At 35.9% G+C, this 26199-nt stretch overlaps 2 protein-coding genes and 1 long non-coding RNA gene across 3 annotated transcripts in view; 1 reads left to right on the top strand and 2 right to left on the bottom strand.

The window, feature by feature from the left end:
• Nucleotides 1-26199, top strand: part of LOC310731566 (uncharacterized protein) — a gene marked incomplete at its 3' end in the record, with an annotated part of 271196 nt that overhangs the window by 25532 nt on the left and 219465 nt on the right. The gene's annotated exons all lie outside the window — the stretch shown is intronic.
• On the bottom strand, nt 11874-12770 carry LOC310731570 (uncharacterized protein; the record flags this gene model as incomplete). Its single annotated transcript, XM_083551228.1, has 3 exons — nt 11874-12147; nt 12286-12547; nt 12668-12770. 3 exons carry the CDS (start codon nt 12768-12770, stop codon nt 11874-11876), a joined length of 639 nt encoding a protein of 212 aa, XP_083407354.1.
• Nucleotides 20921-21822, bottom strand: LOC310731496. The gene is made up of 4 exons (XR_014535229.1): nt 21733-21822; nt 21446-21551; nt 21243-21339; nt 20921-21086 (listed from the first exon to the last, which is right to left on the bottom strand). It is a non-coding gene; the product is annotated as an uncharacterized lncRNA (long non-coding RNA).

Here is a 26199-nt window from a genome sequence, read left to right as displayed (position 1 = left end):
TTTTACTCCGTAATAAATTGGTTATTGTCATTACAGAGAAAAAGTGCTCCTCCACGCACAATGAGAACGAGCAGGAAGCTGACAAAGGGATTTAGATGTGGTAAACTATTTTCTAGAGGAGATACAGATTTATATAAACATGTGCTAAACCTATTTGTACATTTCCCTCAAATGATCAAAATGAAAGTTATATTCATCAGGCAGAAATCAAACACACAGCTTTGTTTTATTGTTTATTTTATTGTACATGTTTTATTTTATATTCATACATGCCCAAACCCCACAGCAAAGAGAACTGGATCAGCCATGTCACCACCCAGGAAAGCTCAAAAGCCTTGACTTTATGCTGCTTCACCAGATCCTACAAATACAAGACACACAACACAATCTCTCATCTAAAGTGCATTAGAAACACTACTAAGTCGTGTTCTGATGTTTTACCTACAGACAGGATTCATGCACTTCTCACAGGAACAAGTGAACTTCCTGTTCTGAGAGATGAAGAGAAAGCAGTCATTTCTGAGTTTTGTGTAAATGAGGTCAGTTCTTATCTTCTGTTTTATTTAGTGTGCATGCGATTTAAACACTTTATCCTTTAGCTGTGGATTTATATTTTCTAATTTTTTTAAGTTGATCTATAATTCACTGGTCCTGACAAATTTTGACTCTACGTTTTGGTTTATACAATATCTAGTAGTTTTCCTAGTCTAGTTGTATATATCAAATAATAATTTTCTTCCGTCTTTTTTAGTCCTTAGCAGAGACGTTTCTGTCTGTGATTTTGGAGAAGATCAAGGTGGAGAGAGAGTTTATGGGACTTGATCTCCTGCAGTTTCTCTGTAGGGTTTATGTAGGCATGTGGCAACAGAGAGGAGACTCTCACAAAGCACATGCTCTCGCCTACAGACTCCTTAAAGAAGGTGAGATTATACTAATATTTTATTACTTATCTACTAAAAATTATCTAGACACTTATACAGAGAAGTAAATTGTGTGATCTAACAAATCTTTAATGTGATCTAACAACTAACAAAAAACAAATATAAAGTTCCTTCAAATTGCAAGGTGCTCTCCTGTGTACGGCTCGAATTGAGGTCTGGGCTCTGGTTGGAACAACTCAGAACTTTGATTATCCTTTCCTAAAGCCATGTCTTTGTTTAATTTGATGTGTGCTTTGGGGCATTTGGGGCAGCTTTCTTTCAGCGTTTTTGACCAGCAGCCCCAAAGCATTTATGTTAAACCCACTATGCTTCACTGTCAGTATGGTGTTTTTCCACATGGTTTTGGTTACTGACTGAATCACTGGCTTGCATATTTATATTTGTTATTTCCATCCTATATTTAAAAAAACCTGCAATTTCATAAGGGTGTGTTGACTTTATCTATCCAATGTATTTCTTTTTATACAGTGTATTTACATCCTATTGTTTTGTTGCTTTGCAGACTTTTTTAACGTCCCAAAGTGATTATGGTCATGGTGACAGCATGGCCAAGTATTTTGTTCTATGAAAGTTCTTTATGCAAATCAATTCACATAGTGAGCAACCTGAAAGCAAAGGAAAAGATATTTTACTTGCTCAGCACTTATCTGTGCTGGGATGAGGTAAGTTGTTGATCTTTAGTGTTCCTCTCAGTGTCAATGTTTATTACTGGCAGGCCAGAGCGGTCAAGCATTTTTTTTTAACTGGACTTTTTATGTATTTTACGACCTTCTTAATCTACTTTTAATTTCCAAGTATCAGTGTAATCTAGTGGGACAAATTCTTTGTACATTTATGTTGAACTATGCTGTCAGTTAAACAGTGTTTTATTGCACTGGGTATTAAATAATGATGTATTTTCTGCCAGGCGCCTCCGGGAAACATCTACAATATGATCACCAGCACCCTGAAGTCTTTTCTGGAAGACAGCAGACTGAGGTTCGTGAAGAACAGCTGGTATGGTTATGATCTCTGCCCTGCTACCTGGAACTACATCTTCAGCCTGGATCTTCTGTGTGCACAACTGGGCTGGACTTGGACCAATATTATACGGTACTGAATGCAAAACATCTTCAACATATTGTAAAGTTGATATGTAGGTGGCATTTTTATATCTAATCTTTAATACAATAAGATCTCACAGGGAAAAATTGGGTAATTGTTGATATAGTGGTATTTCTGTGAGGAAATAAAAAAATGTATAAATGAAATTTCCAGGATCAGTGCTCAGACAGTCAGAGAGAATTCTGTAACTTTAGCTGTAAGTATTTCACCATGGGAGGGTCTTTTTTTTAAAGTGGTAGCTCAGTGGTGAAGGCTCTGGATTACTGATTGGAAGGTCGGGGGTTCAAGCCCCAGGATCACCACATCACAAGTTCCACTCTTAGGCCCTTGAACAAGACTCTTAACTCTTTGTTCTCCAGGGGTGCTGTAGTCATGGCTGACCCAGTGCTCTGCCCCCGGCTTACTCAGTGGTGTAAAGTACTTTTCCATTAAGGGTCAAAGTTCTAGTGGTTGTTTGAAAAGTTCTCATTCTTGTATAAACTCATAATTCTTCGTAAAACCACAATAGCTGCTCCATAACCACCACAAAGACTCTCAACATATCCATTTCTCCTCTTTTTATTTACTAGAAAGGACCTTTGGCTGATACTGAACACTTGGCTGATGCAAGCAAGAACAGAGCAAACACCGTTCCGAGACGTCTGTGTAGCAGCAGTTTTCAGGCTACTTGGTAAGTTTACTGTAAATCCTGTTTCGGAGCAAGATCTCACATTAATTCTGGATTCTTCATCTTTTTACTCATGGTCTTTGTCCTTAAACAGGGCAAATTGGTCAGCTAGGACTTAAGGAGAACCTGCCAATGTCATTTCAAATTCTGGCAAAAAGCATAAATCAGTTTGTAACCCAACAACTCTCAAAAGGTATTTCTAAAGCATTAAATAAATGTTTTTATCGATCTTTATCTTTATTCTGAGACTTTTAGTTTTGTGCTTCAGCAAGTCCTAATTTTGTATTGGATGTTGTGTGCTGATATGCCATGGGAAGTGCAGCTCTCAGTCATCTATGCCACTCGTGATCTGGCACCCAGCAACCCTGAAGCAGCTCTGAAGACTTTGGAATTATGGAGAAAAAACAACACACAGCACGTTCCCCCAGCCGTCATTAAATGCATTACGCAAATCGACTTCCTTTGTGGTCAGATTAAGCCACAATTATCACAATGGTGATTTATCTCTAAAACTTTGTACATTAATAAATCAGATTTCTATTTATGTATAGATATTTTTAGATTAATAAAATGTTTATTTATTTATGATCTGTACAGCATTATCAGTTTATTATAGTTTACATCTATGTATTAAGTCTGTATGTCTGACTTCCTGACAGGACACTTCAGTTAGTTTGCATCTCCAAACCCACCACAGTGAGCACTAAGGCCCCCCAGGGCTGAAACCTCATTTGGCTGTACGATGATATCTTTTCTATTTGAAATGAGGAATATGACTTTTTTAACCAGCCTGAAGCCCAGAATCATACTGAAGACCAGTGTTGTGCGAGTTACTAAAAAATAGTAACTAGTTAGTTACTCGTTACTTCATTCAAAAAGTAACTCAATTACTTTGATGATTACTTACACCAAAAAGTAATGCGTTACTTTAAAAAAAAACGTTCTTTATTGTTCCCATTAATGCCCTTTTAGGCGTTTTGGTCTATACAAACACAAAACTGACTTGAACACTATTTTTAAACACTATTTTATTGAAGTCAGACCAGCACAAACTGAATATATCACAAGGATTTCTGTAATAAATAACAAAACAAGCTGAATAATATATTTAGAATCAAAAACTAAAGTGGTTTCTGCATTTTAAAAGCTGTTGTGTTGAGCTTTTAAAAATGTTCCTTTCTATCAACAATGTACAACAGAACACCGGGTTAGCTTTTAGCTTCATCAAGGCATGGAGTTTCTGGAGTTGCTGCTATCGCAGTAGATATGACCTTCGAACCAGAAAGACACAGCTTACATTTGACTAAAAAGTTTTTGTCTTTATACTCAACTAAAGTGAAATAATCATATTTCCACTTTGAGAAACTCCTCTTGCTCTCACCTCGACTCACCATTACTGCCGCACAGACCTGAATAAATGGAAACACGCCCACAGTGCGTCTTCTTCGTGTTTATAGTGGTTTAATCCTACAACGCGTCTCTGCTGTAAACAGGTTTGACTGTAGTCTACACTAATCCTAACCCTAACCCAGCCTAAATTTATTCATTTAAAAAATGAAAGGGTAACGCACCGTACGGTAACGGAGTTACTTTATTTAAAAAAGTAACGTGTTACAATATTAGTTACTGTCAAAAGTAACTTCGTTACAGTAACGCATTATTGCTCAACACTGCTGAAGACGCCCACAACAGCACAGAGATCCTGGATTCTGCATCAGCCTTTGACATTGACAGCTTGGAGGATCTGTTTAAGCAACTTGAACAAATGAACAATGACACAGTATAAGAGGAAGATGGTGAAATAAATTTTATGTACTTTAGTGTGCATGTTGTTACACACATCTTTATTTTATATTAAGTTATAATTTAAACAAGTTTTATTCAAAGAAATAAAGATTTTGAATTTCAATCATGTCTAATGTCTCTTCATCACAGAGAGCATTCAATCACTTCATTTTCTTTCCTGAAATCCACTTTAGTAAATTCAGTGATGTTTGATGTTCCTTAAAGAAAAGGAATTTCACAGAAACTGAAGTTGAGGTATTTTCTTGCAGCTTTAGTGCTTTGTTCATTTCGAGCTCTGAAAGCAATATAGCTGACAGTTAATGTGGGGCAGAACCTGATTCACTTAAACATCTGTACTTTATAATTGCGCGCATGGATTAGCACAATAAATTAATATCTTTGTCCAGGAGACGATTGTAAGGACGTCAGCAAAGTGTATGAGCCTTTAGCGGTTATTCTGACAGGGTTAACACTGGATTCACCGCACAACACCTGAACACTACTGCTGGATGGAGCAGCGGGTGCGTGCACGAGCGGCGGTTGGTGAATGGAGGACTCCAGTCTTAAAAAATTTCTGCAAACACATGCCTAGTAAATACATGAGCTGTTCATTGCTCCTGGGCATTGGGATATTTTGCCTGCCTCTTATTTTATTTTTTTTACATTGTTTTGATATCAGATGCCCCAAGAATTTTACCTGTTGTACAAATTGCAGTTTAGACACAGAAGCTTTGTGTGTGTGTGAGGATCCTCTATAATTATTTGGAAAAAGAGTCTGGTGTCATTATGCCATGGCTTGGGAAGTCGAGCTGTAAATAAATGTGAACTAATTTAATATCATACAGTGTGTCTGTGTTCTACATTACAGTGGGGTCTGAGGTTCGGTTACCAGCGTGTTGTTTCCTTACTTTCTTGTATCCAGGGCCCAAAATCTTTTCACTGATCTCTCACACATTAAGAAAGTGATCTATGCAGAGCTGAACATCTCACCATGAATGGTGAACAACCTCATGACGTGACGTGCACTGTGACACCTGGCAGAAAGTGGAATGCAGCTCTTTCCAGCTTGTGCTAACTGAGCTCTGTTTGCAAGAAATAAAAAAGAAAAGAAAAAGTGGACAGTAAAAAAAAGTTGTTTTATTAAAGATTGCATGAAGCACGGATGCGGAAAATATTCTTGTGTGGAATGACGACAGCGACCTGGTGATCTGCATGTTGATGGAAAATCTATTTTACATCTGTGAGGGAGAAAAGGACCAGTAATATTGTCAGATAAATGTTTGTAGAATTCTAGATGTTAATGATATCTTCATAAAATGTTAAATATACATACATGATACATGTGACTTTTAACCCAGTACTTTATTCAAGCACATAATTTATATAGAAACACGGTAAAAAATATTGTTATTCATAACCATAAAGAATTTTTCTTTTCCACAGGAATGAAAGTGTTGAAAACCAGCTTCTGGCACTTAAAAGTATCTATAGTGTTGATGTTTATGTCTTCAGTGTGTAAGGCGATACAAGCACATTATTACTGCATGATACGGTTTTATCAAATAAACATATAATATCATTAGTGTGATCTGAGCACCTTTCATTTCATTTAGTAAATTATTTTACACAACACACCTTTAACATGTACAGAAATGATCAGATTGTGGACTGTATTCATTATGCAGAAATAAAACATGCAGCTTTGTTCTATTATTTATTTATTTATTTTATATGCAGGACCCATGAAGAACTGCATCAGACATGTCACAACCCACGACTGCTAAATGGCCTCGAATCGATGCTGCACAGCACAAACACATCAAAACACAATCCCTCATCGCTTGTGCATTGGAAACTCTTCATGATGCCAGTTATGATTTATTATCTCCTAACTGGGTTTCTGCACTACTTAAAGGGAGTCGTAAACTTCCTGGTCTGACAGATGAGGAAAAATCGGTCACATCTGTGTTTTGTGTAAAAAAGGTCAGTTATTATCTTCTGTTTTATTTAGTGTGCACAAAATTCAAACAACTTTATTGTTTAGCTGTGGATTTGTGTTTTCTCATTTGTAAAAGTTAATTCAGTGCCCTGATGTTCTTAAAATGAACAGTAGATATGGTTTGTGGTGTAAAAACATTTACTCCAGGTTTTGGTTTAAACAAAGTCTAGTAGTTTAAACCTGTTATACAGTCAAATCTTGACTCCTTAATATTTGTTTTATATACATAAATTAAACACATGTTTGATTTAGTTGGATATTGGATGATCTTTTTCTTCTACCTCATTTAGTGCTTAACAGAGACGTTTCTGACAGTCATTTTGGACAAGATCGAGGCAGAGAAAAAGTCTATGTCACATAACGTCCTGCAGTCTCTCTGTCTGGTTTATGTAGCCTTATGTCAGCAGAGAGGAGACACTTATAAAGTGCACGCCCTCGCCTACAGACCTCTTAAAGAAGGTGAGATTATATTGACATCCCATTACATATATACTAAAAATGATTCAGACAATAATACAAAGAAGCAGTATGTGTCTTGTTCTTGGTTTTGTATTTCTTTCTATACAGTGTATTTTAAGTCTGTGGTATTGTTTTGTTTCCTTTGCAGACTTTCCTGAAGCCTCTAAATTAATAATGGTCATGGTGACAGCATGGCCATGTGTTTTTACCTATGACGGCCCTTTATGTCATACACATCGTGACCAAAATGAAAGCGGACGGAGACATTTTATACTTGCTCAGGAAATATCTGCACTGGGATAGGGTATATAGCTGATTCTTATCAACACAGTCATCAGAACAGTCAACAACTACAACAACTAGTTTTGATTCCCAAGTCTCAGTGTAATCTAGTGGAGCAAATTCCTCATGAGTTCATGTTGAGCTAAATCAATAAGTTCAATAGTTTTTTTTACTTCACAATTTGTGTTACAGGTCACTATTTAAGGATTTTATTCTTTTTTGTTATTAGTGTGAGTAAATGCTGATGACCATTTGAAAAGAATGCCTCAGACTGCACTTCACTTAAAGGGAAAAAACACAACTGTAAATGACATTTCCAGCCTTAATGACACTGCTGATGACAAATGCCTTAAACTGCATACTCATGTACTATTCTAGAGCATTATTTACCCCTGCTACTGGCTGATACAAAAACCCTATAGTAAAGTGTGCTACTTTGCATGTCTATTTAAAAATCTGTCATTCAGAGGTCATTTTCTAGAACTCCTCCTTATATTAGTGTTAATAAATGGCGTTATAACCATAAAGAGCAAAATGCACAGTTAGAGCACAACCTCCCTATTTTGAAGATCTGCAATTGTGATTGGTTGTGACCTTTCCATCATCACTATATTATTGTAAACATCATTTTAATGAACTGTTTTTTAAAGAAAAGATGTTTTCTCTGCCAGGATCCTCCAGGAAACATCTGCAGCACCAATACCAGCACACTGAAGGCTCTTCTGGAAGACAAACGCCTGACATTCCAGAAGAGCAGCTGCGGTGAGGATCTCTGTCCTACTGCCTGGGACTACGTATTCAGCCTGGATCTTCTTTGTGCACAACTGAGCTGGATGTGGACCGACATCCATGTTATACAGTACTGAATGCAAAACCGCTTCATAGTGTTTAATTCCCAGCTTTTTAGTTAAAAAAATAATTATTATTTGATAGATTGCAGTCCTACAAATGTGAGACTCATCTCAGTTTACTCAGGCAGATTAGAAACGTCTCTATTGCAGCAGTTTTCAGGCTACTTTTTCTGTAAATCCTGTTTTGGAGCACATTATCTCTGGATTCTTCAGTTTCTCACTTGTCTTTGTCCATTTTAAACAGGGCGACTTGGCCAACAAGGCCTTAAGGAGAACCTGGCAGCATCAGTGGAAAATCTGACAAAAAGCATAATTGAGTTTTGGACACAAAAATTCTTGGAAGGTACTGTATTACTAAAGGATCAAATCTTTATCAATCTTTATCTTTATTCTATAAATTTTAGTTCTCTATTAAAAAAAACTGCTTTAGTAAGTTCTAATATGATTGTGGTATCTTGTATCTTGTGTGCAGATATGCGGTGGGAGGTGCAGCTGTCATTAATCTATGCCAGTCATGATCTTGCACCCAGCAACCCCAAAGCCACTCTCAAGACTTTGCAATTATGGCAGCAAAACTTCACAAAGCCCGTTCCCCCAGCCGTCACCAAGTGCATTAAGCATTAATCAGATCAGCTTCCTGTCGTCACACATGGACCAAAAATAAAAAATAATTTTTAAGAGATTATAATTATATAATTGTATATCTTATAAATAAATAAATAAATAAATAATATAATAGATCTGCACAGCATTATTGGTCATCTTTTATAACTTAAAAATTATTATAATAAATTGATTGGGAGTCTACTGAGAGGCCAACAGCAATACTTAAGGACAGTGTTACTAGTTACAGTTACTATTTACTTCAATTAAAAAGTAACTCAATTACTTTGTTGATTACTTACACCAAAAAGTAATGCGTTACTGTTAAAAGTAACTTTTTACTTTTTTAAAGAACCTTCTATAATGTTCCCATTAATGCCCTTTTAGGTGTTATGGTCTATACAAACACAAAACTGACTTAAACACAAAGTATTTTTTAAACACTATTTTATTGAAGTCAGACCAGCACAAACTGAATATATCACAAGGATTTCTGACAATAAATAACAATACAAGCTGAATAATATATTCAGAATTAAAAACTAAAGTGGCTTCTGCATCATAAAAGCTGTTGTGTTGAGCTCTTAAAAATGTTCCTTTCTATCAACAATGTACAACAGAACACCGGGTTAGCTTTTAGCTGCATCAAGGCATGGAGTTTCTGGAGGAGCTTCGACAGATTGGAGTTGCTGTTAATCGCAGTAGAAAGGACAATCGAACCAGAAAGACACAGCTTACATTTGACTAAAAAGTTTTTGTGTTAATGCTCAACTAAAGTGAAATAATAAGCATATTTCCACTTTGAGAAACTCATCTTGATCTCTAAACTCGCCTACAATACTGATGTCCTCTTACACTTTTTGCTTCAACTATGAAGAAAAAAACTAATTAATTGTTGATTTAGTTCATGAATTTATAAGGAATTTGTTCCACTAGATTACACTGGTGCTCGGAAATTAAAAGTAGATTAAGAAGGCAGTAAAATACATGAAATGTCCTGTTGAAAAAAAGATGTTTGATGACTGTTCTGGTCTGCCAGCAATAAACAATGACATTGAGATAAACAGTGAGATTCATTTACTTACCTCATCCCAGTGTAGATACTTGCTTAGCAAATCTAATGTTTCCCTGTGCTTTCAGTTTGCTGACTATGTGAATGGCTCGGCATAAAGAGCCGTCATGGGACAAAACACTTGGCCATGCTGTTGTAGTACCCTCACCGCCTGATGAGGGGAGATAAATGTTAATAAAACAAGTGACACGGAGCAGCTGCTGTTTCACTGTCAGTGTTTTTTTTTATTTATAACCGATCAAAACAGTATTTTCCAATATTCAAATGAGTGACAACATCACTTAAAGGGGATTTCAACATATAATGAATACTTCTATACAGTTATATACTTCAGTGTATACAAATAGAGATATAATATAATACAATTCTCTATAATGTAATATATACAACTATAACATGCTACACGACAAGGATAACCTTTTGCTGTATCTCACACTTCACATGTCAGCACAAATTATTCTTTATATATATATATATATATATATATATATATATATATATATATATATATATATATATATATATATATATATATATATATACACATGTCAGTACAAACACATTACTTGTTTTGTGAATCTTGGTGACATCTTTTAAACCCCAGTCAATTACAAGTTATAACTGTTGCATTATTTAAAAAACATTATACTTAGAAATTACCTCGTATTATGCTATTTGTGGGACCGCATGGTCTCCATGACTAGCATGAGAATTGTAACTAGCACATACAATACCAAGATGAACTTTTACACTGCTAATAACAAGAACCTAAAAATTTTAAACTGTATCATTTACACTTTTTAAAATAAATACATCTAAAAACACATATTTTCAACTCTATTAATGTTTTCCGTCCCTGCTAAAGGGGAGATAAATGTTAATAAAACAAGTGACACGGAGATGATGATGATGATGCTTCACTGTCAGTGTATTGTTTGAGCAGCGCGCCCCGTCCCCACTCAGGTGAGCGCTTCAGCCAAGACAAGAGCAATCGAATGATCGATTGTCAGACAACATTAATACAATCATTTATTATTCATCCACTATTAAATTATTTATTTATTGTTATTTCTTTTAGCTACCACACTGTCACCATCACCATAATCAGTTTGGGGGCATCAGGAAAGTCTGCAAAAAAACGTTACCACAGACTGAAAATACACTGTTTAGATAAAATACATCCCCAAAAACAAGACACAATTGTCTTCTCTCTCTGTATGTTTCTTACTTCAGTGTAGAAAACTCTTAGTGAGGAACATCTCTTTTACTCCATCACAGGTCTGCACATGCAACAACTGCACTGTAACATCATCACTTCTACAGGAGTTCTTCTACAGCTTACCGGTAAGTGTGCCATTACTGCCACCTAGCGGATAACTTACAAATACACTCTCCAATACACTCATCATGACAGGTAGATTCACACAGTTTTGTTTTGTTTTGTTTTGTTTTGTTTTAACTTTTTTAACTTGCAATGTTAAAATTGCAAGTTATCCTATAACAGGAAACTTAAATGTAGTTTAAAAATAACTTGTTTGATAATCAACCAGATTACATGCAGTTTCAGTTGAATTTCTACCTGCACATTCATCAGTCACATGCACACAGCACACTTACTGCAGGGCTCCTGAGGCTGTACCCCTACATGCACTGTGTTTTCTTGAGTCATGTCTCAAAAAAAGTTTAAAACCACTGCCTTATGGGTAATAAAAGACCAATAATAAGGATCTCAGGTCTACATTCCTTACTATTGTAGTAAACAGGACCAATACAGAACAGTTCATCAGACAGGAAGTCACGAATAGTTACTCAAGTACAGTAATGAAGTACATTTACTCAAACACTTTACATCACTGCATTTAACTTGCACTTTGCAGTGAGGAACCAATACACACACACACACACACACTCTTGTGACCTACACCAACGTTTCAGATGATTTATTCAGAACACTGATACTCACATGAGGACACAGTATTAAACTTTGGTTTTCAGTGGACTACTGTTGATTGAAATTCAAAACTTAGTTTTTTTGAATAAAACTTTAAATTAGAATTTATTATAAATAAAAGATGGTGAAACAACATGCACAATAAAGTACATGAAAGGTTCAAATTTCACCATCTTCCTTTATTCCGGAATCATTGTCCATCTGTTCAAGTTGCTTAAACAGATCCTCGAAGCTGTCGACGTCAAAGACTGGTACAGAATCCAGGATCTCTGTGCTGTTGTGGGGGTCTCCAGTATGATTCTGGTCTCCAGACTGGTTAAAAAAGCCATATTCCTCATTTAAAATGGAAAAGATGTCGTTGTTGAGCAAAGTGATTTCATCCTCGTCCTCGAGCTGAACCTCACTGCTTGTACAGTCAGACCCATAGCAGGTGCTGTAAACAGAAGTGCACAATTTTAGCTGCATATTAAAGTAAATGAGTGGCGATTATGGCGATTATTTAAGATGCAGAGTAAAACTTAATTTGCATGTCATTCTTCTGAAACTGTTCCAATGCAGTTTACTAACTCACTTGGTCTGGCAGAAAGTCGACTCAGAAACAGAAGCGAAAAGAGGAGGATCAAAGCAGAAGTCTTTAGGAGACAGCAGTTCTTGGTGGCTAAGGCCGGGGAACTGATCACTAACTTCAGGCACGAGGTCATGGACTGGTACTTCTTCTGGCATGTTCATGACTATATTGTGGTTTGGTTGATGATCAGGTCTCCTCTGTGAGTCACTACTCTGCAAACTGCCTTTTCTCCTTCCCTTCTTTGGAAGCGGTTTATAAACCCAATCTACATAATAGAAAAGAAGAATTTAAAGAGTAAGAAGCAACATAAAAACAATAAAAAGTGTCAGAATTGATGCGTTTGTTTTGTTATTTTGACATTTTTCTATAAAGAATGTTCACCTACCAGGAAACAACTGTTCATGTTCCTGTTTAAGCCTCCATGATTCATTGTAGTAGGGTTTCTTCTGTTCTTCACTCAGTTTGTTCCACTCGAATCCAAGCTGCATGCTGATCTCTGCAGAGCTGCTATTTGGATTGGCTTTGGAAAAGATGGGCCGCTGTTTCCTCGCCCAAACCATGTAGGCATTCATTGGCCTTCTGATGTTGCCTTTTTTATCTCTGCACTTGGCAATGTTAAATGTATCTACAAAATACAAAACCAACATTAAGTTAAACAGAAATCATTATAAACTTCTAGTTAAAACAGTGAACAGAACAGAGTCATGCAATACTGCACCAGTCTTAAACAGAGGTGGGAAGTAACGCAGTACAAATATAGTGGAACCCACTTATCTCGACCTCGGTTAACTCAACAACCCTATTAAGTCGATGTTTTTGACGTCGCTTTGTCTAAGGATTTTTTTATCAGTTATGTCGTTATGTCGCCAAACCCTAATATCTCGAGCACAAGGGGGAAAAAAATTTGCAATTTAACGTCAGTTATCTCGATCGGCACTGTGCAGCCGCAAAAGAACTCGCGAAAGTGGCGGAAAAATCAAGCCTTACAGATGCTACAGGTGTTGTATTGTATACTGGTGAATCTCTGCTGTTAGTTAGTGCACACATGCCTTTTGTTGTTAAATGTAATGCGATGAACGGAAGGCGAAAGCCTCGCTTGGTAGTTGCGCGGCGCGAAACGTGGGATGAACAGCAAAAGCATAGAATTAACATCGGCAGGATCGGGGGAATCCGCGATGCGCTTTGGGAAGAAAAGCGCAGCCATTGAGAGAGTGCCGGTGGGAAGGCACGTACCGGGATACGCACGAGCGATAACAACGACCGCCATGAACCAACATATACCAACAATAACGGACAGTGTGGAAGTTTAAATAGGAGCTGGTGATGATGCTAAACGAGCACCATCTGTGCGCGATTAAAGCCGGGAGCTTCAGAGAAAGCGGCCGAGAAAGCACCTGCCACGCCGAAGGGGGCCGAAGGATGCATGCCTTTATCAAACAAAACGCAGCAACGCTGTTGTGTAAAAAAACCCTCCAAAAACACGTGCATGCACATTCTCATTTATTAACGCACATCATGTACATAAAGAAATTTCAAGCACGTTAATATACTGCCGCCATATTGATTTTCGTTTATCATCGGTTATCTCGACGCTTTTTGGCGTCCCTTAGGACATCGACATAACCGGGTTCCACTGTACTTCGTTACTGTACTGTTTTGGTATCAGTACTTTACTCCACTATTTATTATTCAGACTTTTTACATTTACTCATTACATTTTTACACAAATATCTGTACTTTTTACTTCTTAAATTTTCAAAACCGGCTCGTTACTTTAGTTTTAATCCATTGATTTGGTGAAATATATATTTTTTTATTTTCACTGCGCGCCGATTTCAGCCGAACAACCGATTTCCTGTTACTGCGCGTCTTTTTCAATCCGCTGGTGAATAAAGTCCTGACTCTCACTCTTTACGAAGCTGAGAATGAGCAGGCAGAAGGCAGTATGAAGTTTGGGGTTAATGTGGATGAGACAGAGAGAGTCGGTGATGTAAACATGACTGAGAACAGACACATTCATGATGATCATCATCTTTTCTCTGCTTGTGTTCTATATGCGGATGTTCCACCTGGATACATTCATTCGGTAACAACATATATATATATATTTGGCTGTCAAAATTAAAATGATTGTAAACGGCACTAAATGTTATTAACGCGCCATCAATTCAGCATTTTTGTTTTTACCATTTTTATAAAAAATTAAAAAAATATCTAAATATAAAAGAGGCGAAATTAAAACCTATTCACAACATCCTTTCTTTACTTAGATATAAAATAAATAAATAAACTCCAGATAAAAATATTTTTAATCAGTAATCTTTTGTTTTATTTATGCGCCAAGTCTCAAATCAAACACCATATCCGCCATGTTTTACACAATTAACCCACTAGGTGGCGTTTTGTGGGTTTTTCCCTCATAATTGCGACACAAACTACTTTTTCAACTTTTACCCGAGTATTTTAAAACATGAGTATTTGTACTTCTACTTAAGTAAAGGATGTGTGTACTTTTGCCACCTCTGGTCTTAAGCACTCACAACGTTGTTAGTACAAATATTTTATAAGTGCTGCATTACTCAGTCAGTACAAGATCTTTTTATATTTCCTACATGACAGCTTCATATTTAATGTGGTTTAAGGAACTAAATGATAACTATATTTCATTGTCTCTGTACTTGTTTTCTGTACAATGACAAAGTTGAATAAAGTTGACAGCAGGAGAAGCAGCTGTAGCTGTTACCCGTCTTATTATCTGTCATTATTTCTCCTTCTTTCTTCTGAAAGTTGCTCTTTCTGGCTGAAAAATCCTTGCTGACGTCTTGGAGAGCGGATTGTTCAAAACCTTAACGAATAAAAAACATTTCAGTTTTTTGTTTGTGCTTCATTGCTGTGGTCAGTAAATGTGAGTGTTGAACAGCAGCACAACAAAGTTGTCATGACATTAAAAGCGCGTCCAGGGCGCCGTTTCATTGGTGCGTTTACCGAGAAATATGACCAATCAGGGATGCCGAGGTCACAAAAGAGGCGGGGCTTCAATGATTCAAACGCAGACGCTGAAGACGTGTGTGATTGTAAACCATACACAAGTTATTGTAGCGCTCCTCTGTTTAGACACAGTAGGGTATTAAAATATTTAGAATTATATTATTTAATATAAAACACGGGTTTGCAGTTTGGAATGTGATTTTGATAAAAAAAATGTGGGGTTTAATTTGGGGTGTAATTAGTTTGTACTGCATGTGGTGTCCTGTTGTTTGGTATACTTAAAGTGACCATTAGAGGGAGTAGAAGAGCATTGAAAATAGAGAATGAGAGAACACGTGATTAGCAGGTGTCAGATGTGTGTTATGAGCTATTAGAAAATAAATCATTCATTCATGCTACCTGGCCTCACTTCCTTCTGTTTCCTGACAACACTGCACTTTTAACAAAGACTTTATTTTATATCCCCTAGATTATTCATTATACTTACCTTCTCTGAACTCTGAACACAGATTTTTTTACTTAAACACATGGTAGTATTTATAGTCTCTTATCATCCTTCAATTATAATCATCTACTTATTAAGACGTTTGTAAGCAAGAAATTATCACAAGAATAAAATAATCTGGTAAATTAATCACAAGGTAAATTAACTGTAATGCATATTTTTTATTGAATACATTCAAGTCCAAAAATGTATTTAAAAAAGAAAAATGAAAGATGTGATTGATTTTAATCTGCCGCCAGTCTTTTTTCAAGCACTTAGTGTTTTCTCAACTGGTCCACGACTACACCATAATATGTATGGGATTTTTATATTGGTATTAAAATAAAAAACTAAACTCCTATAAAATCATCTCAGCAGTAATAAAATCAAGATTTGGTAATTTCTGTAAAAAGCTTGGTGTGGAATGGACATCTCTGTTCACCTGTGTACAGCAGCACATGGGGAGGACAACAAATAATGACAAGAAACATAAAAGTGACAAACATGCCATCATTATACACACACAATGAATGTAACACTGATTTGAGGTGATCCATGAAAAAAAAAAAAACACTTTCTATGAGTCAGTTCTATAAATGTTAGTTTTAAGACTAACGAGGCATAAAAACAATTGAAATGGTTACACGTGAGATTCGTAACACCACTTCCACAAATACAAAGTGCCCTAGTGTAACATTTGATCAGTTCACAGCAAAAACAACTTCCTCCTTTCTGCAAAATCTTGATATTCAAATCCTTGTTTGGTCAATTATTCCCTGGTTCTCCTACAGCTGATGTTCTACTGTATACACAACACATCATCTACAGGAATCTTTGATATCCCCAGGCCTGAGGTGAGATACTGAACAGGAACGAGTGAGATGAGACTTTAAACTGTTGCTCAGAGACGAGTCCATAACATCATCTTTTCATCTTCTTCCTCTTCATCTGTTCATCTTTTTCCTTCTTCTCCTGATCCCCTGGTGTTGAACAGAAATCCCTCTGTAACCTATAACATAATGCTGTTCAAACACTATGTGCTCTATATTCATCTCTATGTGAGGCTCATGACTGGTAGGAGACGAGCTGCTTGGAGGAGACCGAGTCCTCACAGGGGACGAGCTGCTTGGAGGAGACCGAGTCCTCACAGGGGACGAGCTGCTTGGAGGAGATTGATGCAGAGTCCTGTCTCCATCTTCCTGTGTCTAAAGAGACAAACACACAGTGAGATGCATCTCGTAAAAGGAATCTATAATCATTATAACCTTCACCACCAGCTTGTGTGTTTAAACCTGAATAAATCCACTATTAAACCATTAAAAACATTTTAACAAGTTATCAAAATTTATATTTGAGTAAATATTTAAAAACTTTGTCTTTTCCTAACACTGTTTATCTGTTCATTTCTGCTGAACTGAACCCATTTTTCTTTCCTGAGAAACAACTCAGTCATACACTAGGACTCATTTCACTACCACATTTATACCTGTTTTTACATCTTTATTATTTCCTAGAGTGTCCATTCACTGTATAAATGTAGATAAAAATACAGAAAAAACATGAAAAGCAAAATACATTTATTTAGCAACATTAGCTAGGTTAAGTAGTCAGCTAGCTATTTTTTTTTAGCTTTAATAGTTTTCTTCCTCAGTCTAAATATCAGATTTATACTTAAACTTATGTACTCATGTAACTTATGTAATCTTATTAACTTAAATATAGTTTTATTCATCTTTTAGTCAAAAAGTAGACGTTTCTAATAAACTAACAAACACAAAAGCAGCGCTAGCAAACCCGGCTAGCATGAGGCTAATGATGATGTCTCCTACACCATTAGCCGAAAGGTTCATTTCTGCTCACTGCAAAATTTATGTAAATATTATCACTATTTATTATCATTCTTTATTTTTATTATTTAAATGTATCCACTTTTTCCTGCAATTCTGTGATCTTTATGCTAATGATTATGAGTAAACACAAAATGAGGAACATCGCTTTTCCCCTCTTCACTCTGGTACCGATGGTTAATAATAATATTTATAATTATAATAAATGATAAACTGTGTTTTAAAGAGAATAAAATTCATAAAGCTCGGAAACTCACCGTTTCAGGGGTCGTACAGTTCTCTTCATCCAAGTGTTACACCAGAATCTGTAACCATCGTATGTTGTGACCATAGAGGGCGCTGTTTCTAAAATGCAGCTTAAAATAGATCGTCTAGAGCAGGGGTCATCAAAGTTTTTGAAACTGAGAGCTGTGTATATATATATATATATATATATATGTGTATATATATATATATATATATATATATATATATATATATATATATATATATATATATATATATGTATATATGTGTGTATATATATATATATATATATATATATATATATATATATATATATATATATATGTATATATGTGTGTGTATATATATATATATATATATATATATATATATATATATATATATATATATATATATATATACTGTATATATACATATTATATTATGTCAACATTGTAAATGAAAGTGTTTGTGTGTGTGTGTGTGTGTGTGTGTGTGTGTGTGTGAGGCATATATATATATATATATATATATATATATATATATATATATATATATATATATATATATATATATATATATATATATATATATATGATTAGATTATTATTATAGAATTATTGTTATTCGATAATAAAGTGCTGAATAAAATACTGAAATTTGTTATTGTTCTCTATATTTATTCTAGTGATGCCGAACCCTCTGTAGCGAATTTAGCTCGCAAGGAAAGGTAAATATTTATAAGTAATTATAAATATTCAAGTTAAATTGAATTGACGGTAATGGAATTAACATTACACTTATTTGTCTGTTCGTCCGGCAAACAGACAGTATAATTTTATATTAATTCTATAGAGGTATCTCCCTGGCCAAGAAAGACGTAACCCCCTTTTACTTTATACCGTAAATTAAATTAAAAGAGCATGTAGTTCAGACCGGATGTTGCAGGAACTTTGCATCTATGGAACATACTCAAAGACATCACTTGTGAAAAATATGGCGTTTAATAAATGAGACAAACACACATAAAACTAGCTACACAAACAAACAAAAGAAATAAAGAAACTAAAAATTAAAATAAAATAAACGAAAGTTAAAATTAGGAAAGGAGGAAAAGAAAGGAAAAAGAAGAAAGCGAGAAAGGAAAGAGGAGGGATGGAAATGCTTAAGCTTCAAAATTAAGCACACCCTAACTGGGAGATCGTCACAGGAATTTTAATTCACCTTAAGATTCAATAAGACTTAAAATACGCAGCTAAATTCATTGGTAAAGGAAACAGTTACTTGCATTGGCTTGTTGCACAAGAGTCCGGATGCGACAAAGAAATCTTTGGAGAGCCATATAGGGTGGGGTCAGATGTTCTTCCAGGTTCTCCTGAAGATCAGAGCAGTGGTTGTTCTTGAAAGTGAGGCTTGCCGGAAGATCTTGAAGAAAGAGGGAGTCGTTTCAAAGCTGTTTCGTACGTCTGACCAAAGATTGGTGGTGTTTGTGACATTTTAAAGGTCTCGAACTCCACCCATCTTTAGGGGAACGGCCAATACTAAGGGTTGAGATTTTGGAGGGAAAAACTCCCCTTTGTTTCATGTGTTTGTGGGCATGGTTTGGACTATAGAACTTTAAAGTTTTATCTGAAGTGTATTAAGACGGCATGGTGACTTTCGTGATCCAATAAAATGTACCATTGTTTAAAAAGTAAGTTACAGATAATTTTGTGGTCATTTGGATACTAAACACGAGAGGATTGACGGCATAACGGCAGCGGTACATTACATACATAGATCAGTAGTCAAAGTGTAACTAATGTTACTACGACATTATGTTCTGATAAAAAAAATTAAAACACAAAACAAAATGCACTTTCATTAGGAAAGTGAAGAGCAGATAATTTTGTATAAATTCTGACATCAGGCCTTAAAAGGACATACAGCATTAGAACAGGTATACATTAACGTGCTGGGACCAGTAATTAACGTATAACGGATGTTAGTACAATGTCGTATTCTGATCAAATTAAATGCACCCTTGTCAGGAAAGTAAAGAACAGATAATTTTTAGTCAATTAAGCCTTAATAGAAGAGACACATTAATAGAGTTACATTAATAGGATCTTTAGCGTACAACTATAAACAATAAAGGAGATACATACAAGTATAGGTTAATGTCGTGGGATGTGGAGCATCTTATTAATTTTGTTTAATTAGAAAAAGGAATGCTTTATTGTATCAGTGTGTGTGTGTGTGTGTGTGTGTGTGTGTGTGCATGTGTATGTGTGGGTGTTTTACGGTCGAGGTCTCTATGCGGTCAAACCGAGAACCTGCATGGGGTTATCTCGTCTTGTGGTAGGATCCAGACCTTCTAGAGCCAGTTGTGTGTGGGTGTGTGTTTTAGGATTAGAGGATTCGTGTCTTTGGAAGGGGGAGTGGGACACTTTACGGATATATCACCCCCAATAAAAGTTTCAACTTTTGATTGAGGTGAAGATGTCATAGGTTAAAAGGAATGCCTGGGACATGAAATCTAAATGATCTGTGCCAGACGCTACACCTCTCTCTCTCTCTTATATCCTAAAAAGTGAACTGTAACAAACTTACAGCAGGGTCACCAAATATGATAAGGCACTATTACAGGTTATCAAAATCCGTTTCCTCCCTCTATTTTACATGCTATGACTTGAATGTTCTCCACAAAGCTATAATAATAATAATAATACCATACTGTTTTGTGGTTGATAATGTCTAACACACCAGTATAATTGTTTAAATCTGATTGTGTCCTCAAGTGACTCATAAATGTAACCACTAATTTTAACCACAAATGTAAAACATACATCCCATTTAAAACTCTTGTATAGTGTGTACTCTGTGTACTTTAATACTCTTGTATAGTGTGTACTCTGTGTACTTTAATACTCGTGTATAGTGTGTACTCTGTGTACTTTAATACTCGTGTATAGTGTGTACTCTGTGTACTTTAATACTCGTGTATAGTGTGTACATTGTGTACTTTAAAACTCTTGTATAGTGTGTACTCTGTGTACTTTAATACTCTTGTGCTAAAAATGTTAATCATAACAATGAACATTTTTTACAACTTATTTGTTTTAATGGTAACTTTAATACTAAAATATTAATAGCAAATAATAACAGGGAAAGGGAGGAGAATCTTAAAATGTGCATGCTGCACAGCTGTAGGTCTTGATGGGATCGGGCTCCTGAACACACTGCGTATGAAACCACCAGTCACACACGTCACACTGAATCTGTAACAACAAAGGAAACATTTCAAGGTAAATATCTGAAACATCTGAGCTGGGATCCACATACACCATATTCTATTTTAAGACAGATGCTATGTACAAGGGGTTAAAAATGGTCAGAACACTGTCATGAACTGCCTTATTTTTACAGCATTTTACCCAAGTAGATGATAGCGGTTGTTCATTTTTTTCCTCACTGTCTTTTTTTGCCTATTGCTCTTCTCTCCACAGTTGTGGCACAGCTCAGTTAGGTTATCTGGTCACCATTAAAAACAATACAACTTGTCAATAATTGCATGCATGTGTTAATCATTTAAATAATTTATTACATAAGTTAAAACCATAGAATTAAAGAAAAGTACCAGTCTCATTTAGCAGGGTCATTGCAATCTGTCTTTGATACAGATTTACTGCTTCAGTGTTGCTAGCAAATGTCAGAGGCTACTCTGACAGTAGTTTCTCTGCATACTAATATGGCAAATTTATAACTGATTTATCAGTGTTTAGAAGATAATTAATATATAGACCACCAAACTGTTAATACAATAGAAACCAAAGAATGTGTGACATCAAAACATTGTTTAAATAATAATACAGTAGACATAGAATGACTGACATGACAAACGAAATTACAAAAACATAAACTTACTTTCAGGACAAATATCCCACATGAGATGGCATCTTCCTGACAACAGTGTGCATCTGTGCTGGATGCCCACCTGTATACATGGTAGCCTTGTTTTCTGATGAAGGCCCAAAGGGTATAAGAAATTAAAAATATGCCAATTACATGTTTACACATATTGGTCCCCCTTTTGCTGCTAAAACAGCCGTAAACCGTCAAGCATAAACAGCATAAACGTCTTTAGCAATTTGAGCTACAGTAGCTCATCTGTTGGATCGGACCACACAGGCCAGTCTTTAAATAAGCAGCCAACGAGACACAAGTTCACCACTGTTCCTTCGTTGGACCACTTTTGATAGATACTGACCACTGCAGACTAGGAAACCCCACAAGAGCTGTAGTTTTGGAGATGCTGTGGCCCAGTTGTCTAACCATCACAATTTGCCGCTTCTAACACAACAGCTTTGTGGACAAAATGTCCAATTGCTGCCTAATAAAGTATATCCCACCCACAAACAAGTATTATGATGAAGAGCTATTCAGTGCAGTTCACCTGTGACAATGTTACAATGTCATTGCTATGTCTGGTCTGTGGAAATTCAGTGGTTACCTTGTGGACTGCAAACACTGTTGCAGTTTTTTTTTATTTATTTCCCAGGGGATCCAATATAAGGCTTCTTTTTTCAGAAGGAAAGATTGCCTATCGAAATTGTTATTACTCATATATTCTTTCACATCTATTGGATATATATAAAATCTTATCAAAAGGTTAGCAAAAAAAAAAAAAAGAGCAGTCATCTTACAGTCAATGTCCAGTTCCCAGGCTCATGGACAGCTCCCAAAATAATATTGTATTTTGTTGGATCACAATAAAAAAAATAAAATTACAAAATGAATTAAATACAATACACTTAAAAAAGCTTAACAAGAGAAATAACCATTCCTACCTATAATTTTTAGCCCCTTCCCTCCCATATACGTGTCATTTCGAATGATTCGATGTGAAGTGCTTTTTTTTCTCGTCTCTGATTGTTGGTTTTTACAGTGTGGGCCATGTAGGCATTGATCACCTGAGGCAGGAAAATTATGGGTACATAAATGTTAATAAGTTAAGGATAGCATAACCTTAGATAAAACTTAGATACAGCGCAAGTATACAATTCTGTATTCATGGGCGTAAATTTCATTTAACAGCACGTGTACTGCTTGGTAGGTCACGCATGCTCAGTATCAACAATTCGTTGGTATGTCGGACGTGTCCGAAATTCGGCATACCGAGCAGTACGCGTGCTGTCTGACAATAATACACACACACACACACACACACACACACACACACACACACACACACACACACACACCTTTTTGGACTCCGAATCAGATGCTACAGACATACTGTAAAGGCTGGTGCTGCGCTGTTGATATATGAGCACAGGTGAACTGAGGACTTAAATGAAAAGTAAGTTTATTTACTAACAACTTAAAACGTCAATGTTTTGCACATCAGTGCCTGTAATGGGTGATTTAGTGCAAAACGTAAATGTAAGGAACATTTCTAAGATGATGATGATGATTTAATTTTAAATGATAAGCTATATGCCCTCATGCAATAGACATGACTTTATTTAAATGTGTTTAGTGTGTGTGTTCATCCGCCGAGATGATGTTTGGATATGCATGACATCTTGACGTAAGGACATAAAAGAACTGGTAAACTGTTTTTTTTAACCGGTTCTTTGAAACGAACTGTCCGAAAGAACTGATTCACAAAAGAAATCGGACCATACTCATGACCAGGTATCTAGAAACTTTTGGCAATATAGTGTATAAAACCTGCATATCAAATCTGTTTCCATTTGAAACGAAATGTAAAAAAAAAAATTCAATATTAAGAAAACCAAATATTAAAAACAATAAAGTTAAATAATAAAAAAAAATTAAAATGTAATATTAACTAAAAAATTTTTTTTTATAAAAAAAACAATAAAAAAGACAAAAAAGGGCAAGCTTTATGTGTGAAATGGGGGTGGGGGGTGGGGGGTGACCCAAATATATTTCAGACACTTTCACACACTATATATATATATACACTGGCGATCAAAATTAGAGAACAATTTATAACAATTTATAACAACATAAAAATATAAAAATTTATAACAACAGATTACAACAAAATTTTTTGAAGGTTACAACAGGCAGCAATTAGTAGAAAGTGTACACAGTTGGTGTGAAAGAGGCAGATGTAGAGGACAGGGTGGTATGGAGCAGATGATCCGCTGTGGCGACCCCTAATGGGAGCAGCCGAAAGAAGAAGAAGAAGAAGAAGAAGAAGAAGAAGAAGAAGAAGAAGAAGAAGAAGAAGAAGTAATGGTGATCAGAAGCAAACTGTAGTCCTGAGTCAGTGTAGCAGACTGTTCACATAAACTACAGTCCAAATCCCAACCCTCAAAGCTCCTGTTTTTACTCTTTTTTGTTTCTGTGTGGACTATTTCAGCCGGTGTTCGTGAGTTTTGCGGACACTTTGTTTTTTGTGTTTTTTCCTACGAGGACATTGTATTTTGCCTGATAGTAGTAGGGCACATGTTTAATTTAAAATAATGAAATTGATGAGAATGAATTCTTTGTACAAATAATCTTGTAAAAAAAATAATAAAATCATAAAAAAAAGCAACACACACACACATACACACACTGTATATGAATATATGTATTCCTTATAAAGTGTTTGCAATATGTGAACACAATTAGTATCATTGTACATACAGTAACATGGTCATTTTTTTAAAACATATGCACAGAGTCGTTAAAGATTCCTAATATAAATAATACAAAATTACCTTAACATATAAATATCGAAAAATGGCCCTGTATGTACTGTAGATGTTTTGTTTAAAGTATTGTGATCATGAAGATGAAATCCTGCAGGTTATTTGGGTTTGTACTGAGTGATAGTTGGTTCATAAACACCTTCTTATAAAAATACAACTTAAATCTTAAATAAAAATTCACTCCTAATATGTAATCAGCGGCATCTCACCATCACATTCCACTATGGGTGAGCAGGAGGAGGAGATGCCCGACTGCATGGAATACAGGATAACATCACATCCCCTACCATTAGATAACTGCAGAACACAGTGTAAATAACTACATATTTTCCTTCAATAAGTCTGGAAATGCAGGCATTACGCTCTCACACAGTCGTTACTCTCTTTATGTCCTCGTTTTCAGTCCTAACTATAAAGATGTTCATGACAAAACTGGCATGAAGAAACGTGTTCACGCTTTACATTTTTATCTTCAAATTGTATCTCGGGTGGTGATGCCACTAATTCATGCTGTGATTTTGCCAAGGTGTTAATGATCAGTGTAATTACTGTAAACATATAAATGCTGTGGTGACCCCCGTGTGTAATGCTGCATGATAGCACTGCTGGAGGATTATGCCAATGGAAGATTAAGGAGAGAAAGAGTCTCCAGGGACCATGATGATTTCTTGGCCCATGATGATGACTGGCTATTAAGCTGATTTAGATTCCTACAGCTGTGCTCCTGGATCTATGTGCTGAATTGGGTCCAGTACTAGAGAGGGAAACACACCAGAACCATGCCATCCCCGTCCAAATACAGGTTTTCACCACTCTGGGGTTAATTTATATCAATATTATATATAATCAACTTTTTCACAAAGACCTTCTTTGGATATAATATAAATCTATTAAATCTCATGCTATAGGTCTGGTATCTGCCCCTAAGTGCCATAATGCCTGTCATTTTGGATGTTATTATTAAGGTGGGTAGTCGATACATCAGGTTTCCCTTCATTGTGGCACACTGACCTGCTTCAGCACATGATTCCTTTATCCTGACACATAGCAGTGTAGGGAACAGACTACAGGCAGCTGCAGGACGTGATGACTGGCTTCTTGGTGAGTTTAACAACGTAGAAATTGTAAACATTGTCCTGATGTAGTCTATAATATGACAGGTGACAGAGGCTTCATGCAGATGTGGAGCTCTGGATGTCTCAGGTGGAAGACTTTTATACCACCCGGAAAATGTGTAAGATTATCAGGGTGTGTGGTGTTTTGCACAATGTGGCACTAAGGACCAGTTTCCCTCTCCCTTCTGAGCTCCCTCCCCCTCAGCATTATAACCCCGAGCCACAGCCCCCTGCCCCACAAGAGGGATATTGACAAGATGCAAGACTCCATGAGGAGGTCATACGGCGTTTGTAAGGAAGACAAAAATTATAGTTTAACTACATCTTTTAATAATTATGCAATTTCTTGCATCACTTCTCTCATCTGCAGAAGCTCATAAAAAATTATCAAAAGACGAGACAATCTACAAGATACAATAGCTTTACACTCAGCTTTATACTATTGATTATAAGTGTAAAACTACCGTAAATAGCCATAAGAGAAACAGAAAGAGGAAAAGGGCATGTTTAGGCACTCTGTTTCTCTTGTCTTCTTCTTTTTTTTCTAT

The sequence above is a fragment of the Silurus aristotelis genome, assembly GCF_946808225.1.
Source record: "Silurus aristotelis genome assembly, chromosome: 9".
Taxonomy (NCBI): Eukaryota; Metazoa; Chordata; class Actinopteri; order Siluriformes; family Siluridae; genus Silurus; species Silurus aristotelis.
The sequence above is the reverse complement of the archived record's forward strand: the minus strand, read 5'-3'. Positions and strand labels throughout refer to the sequence as shown.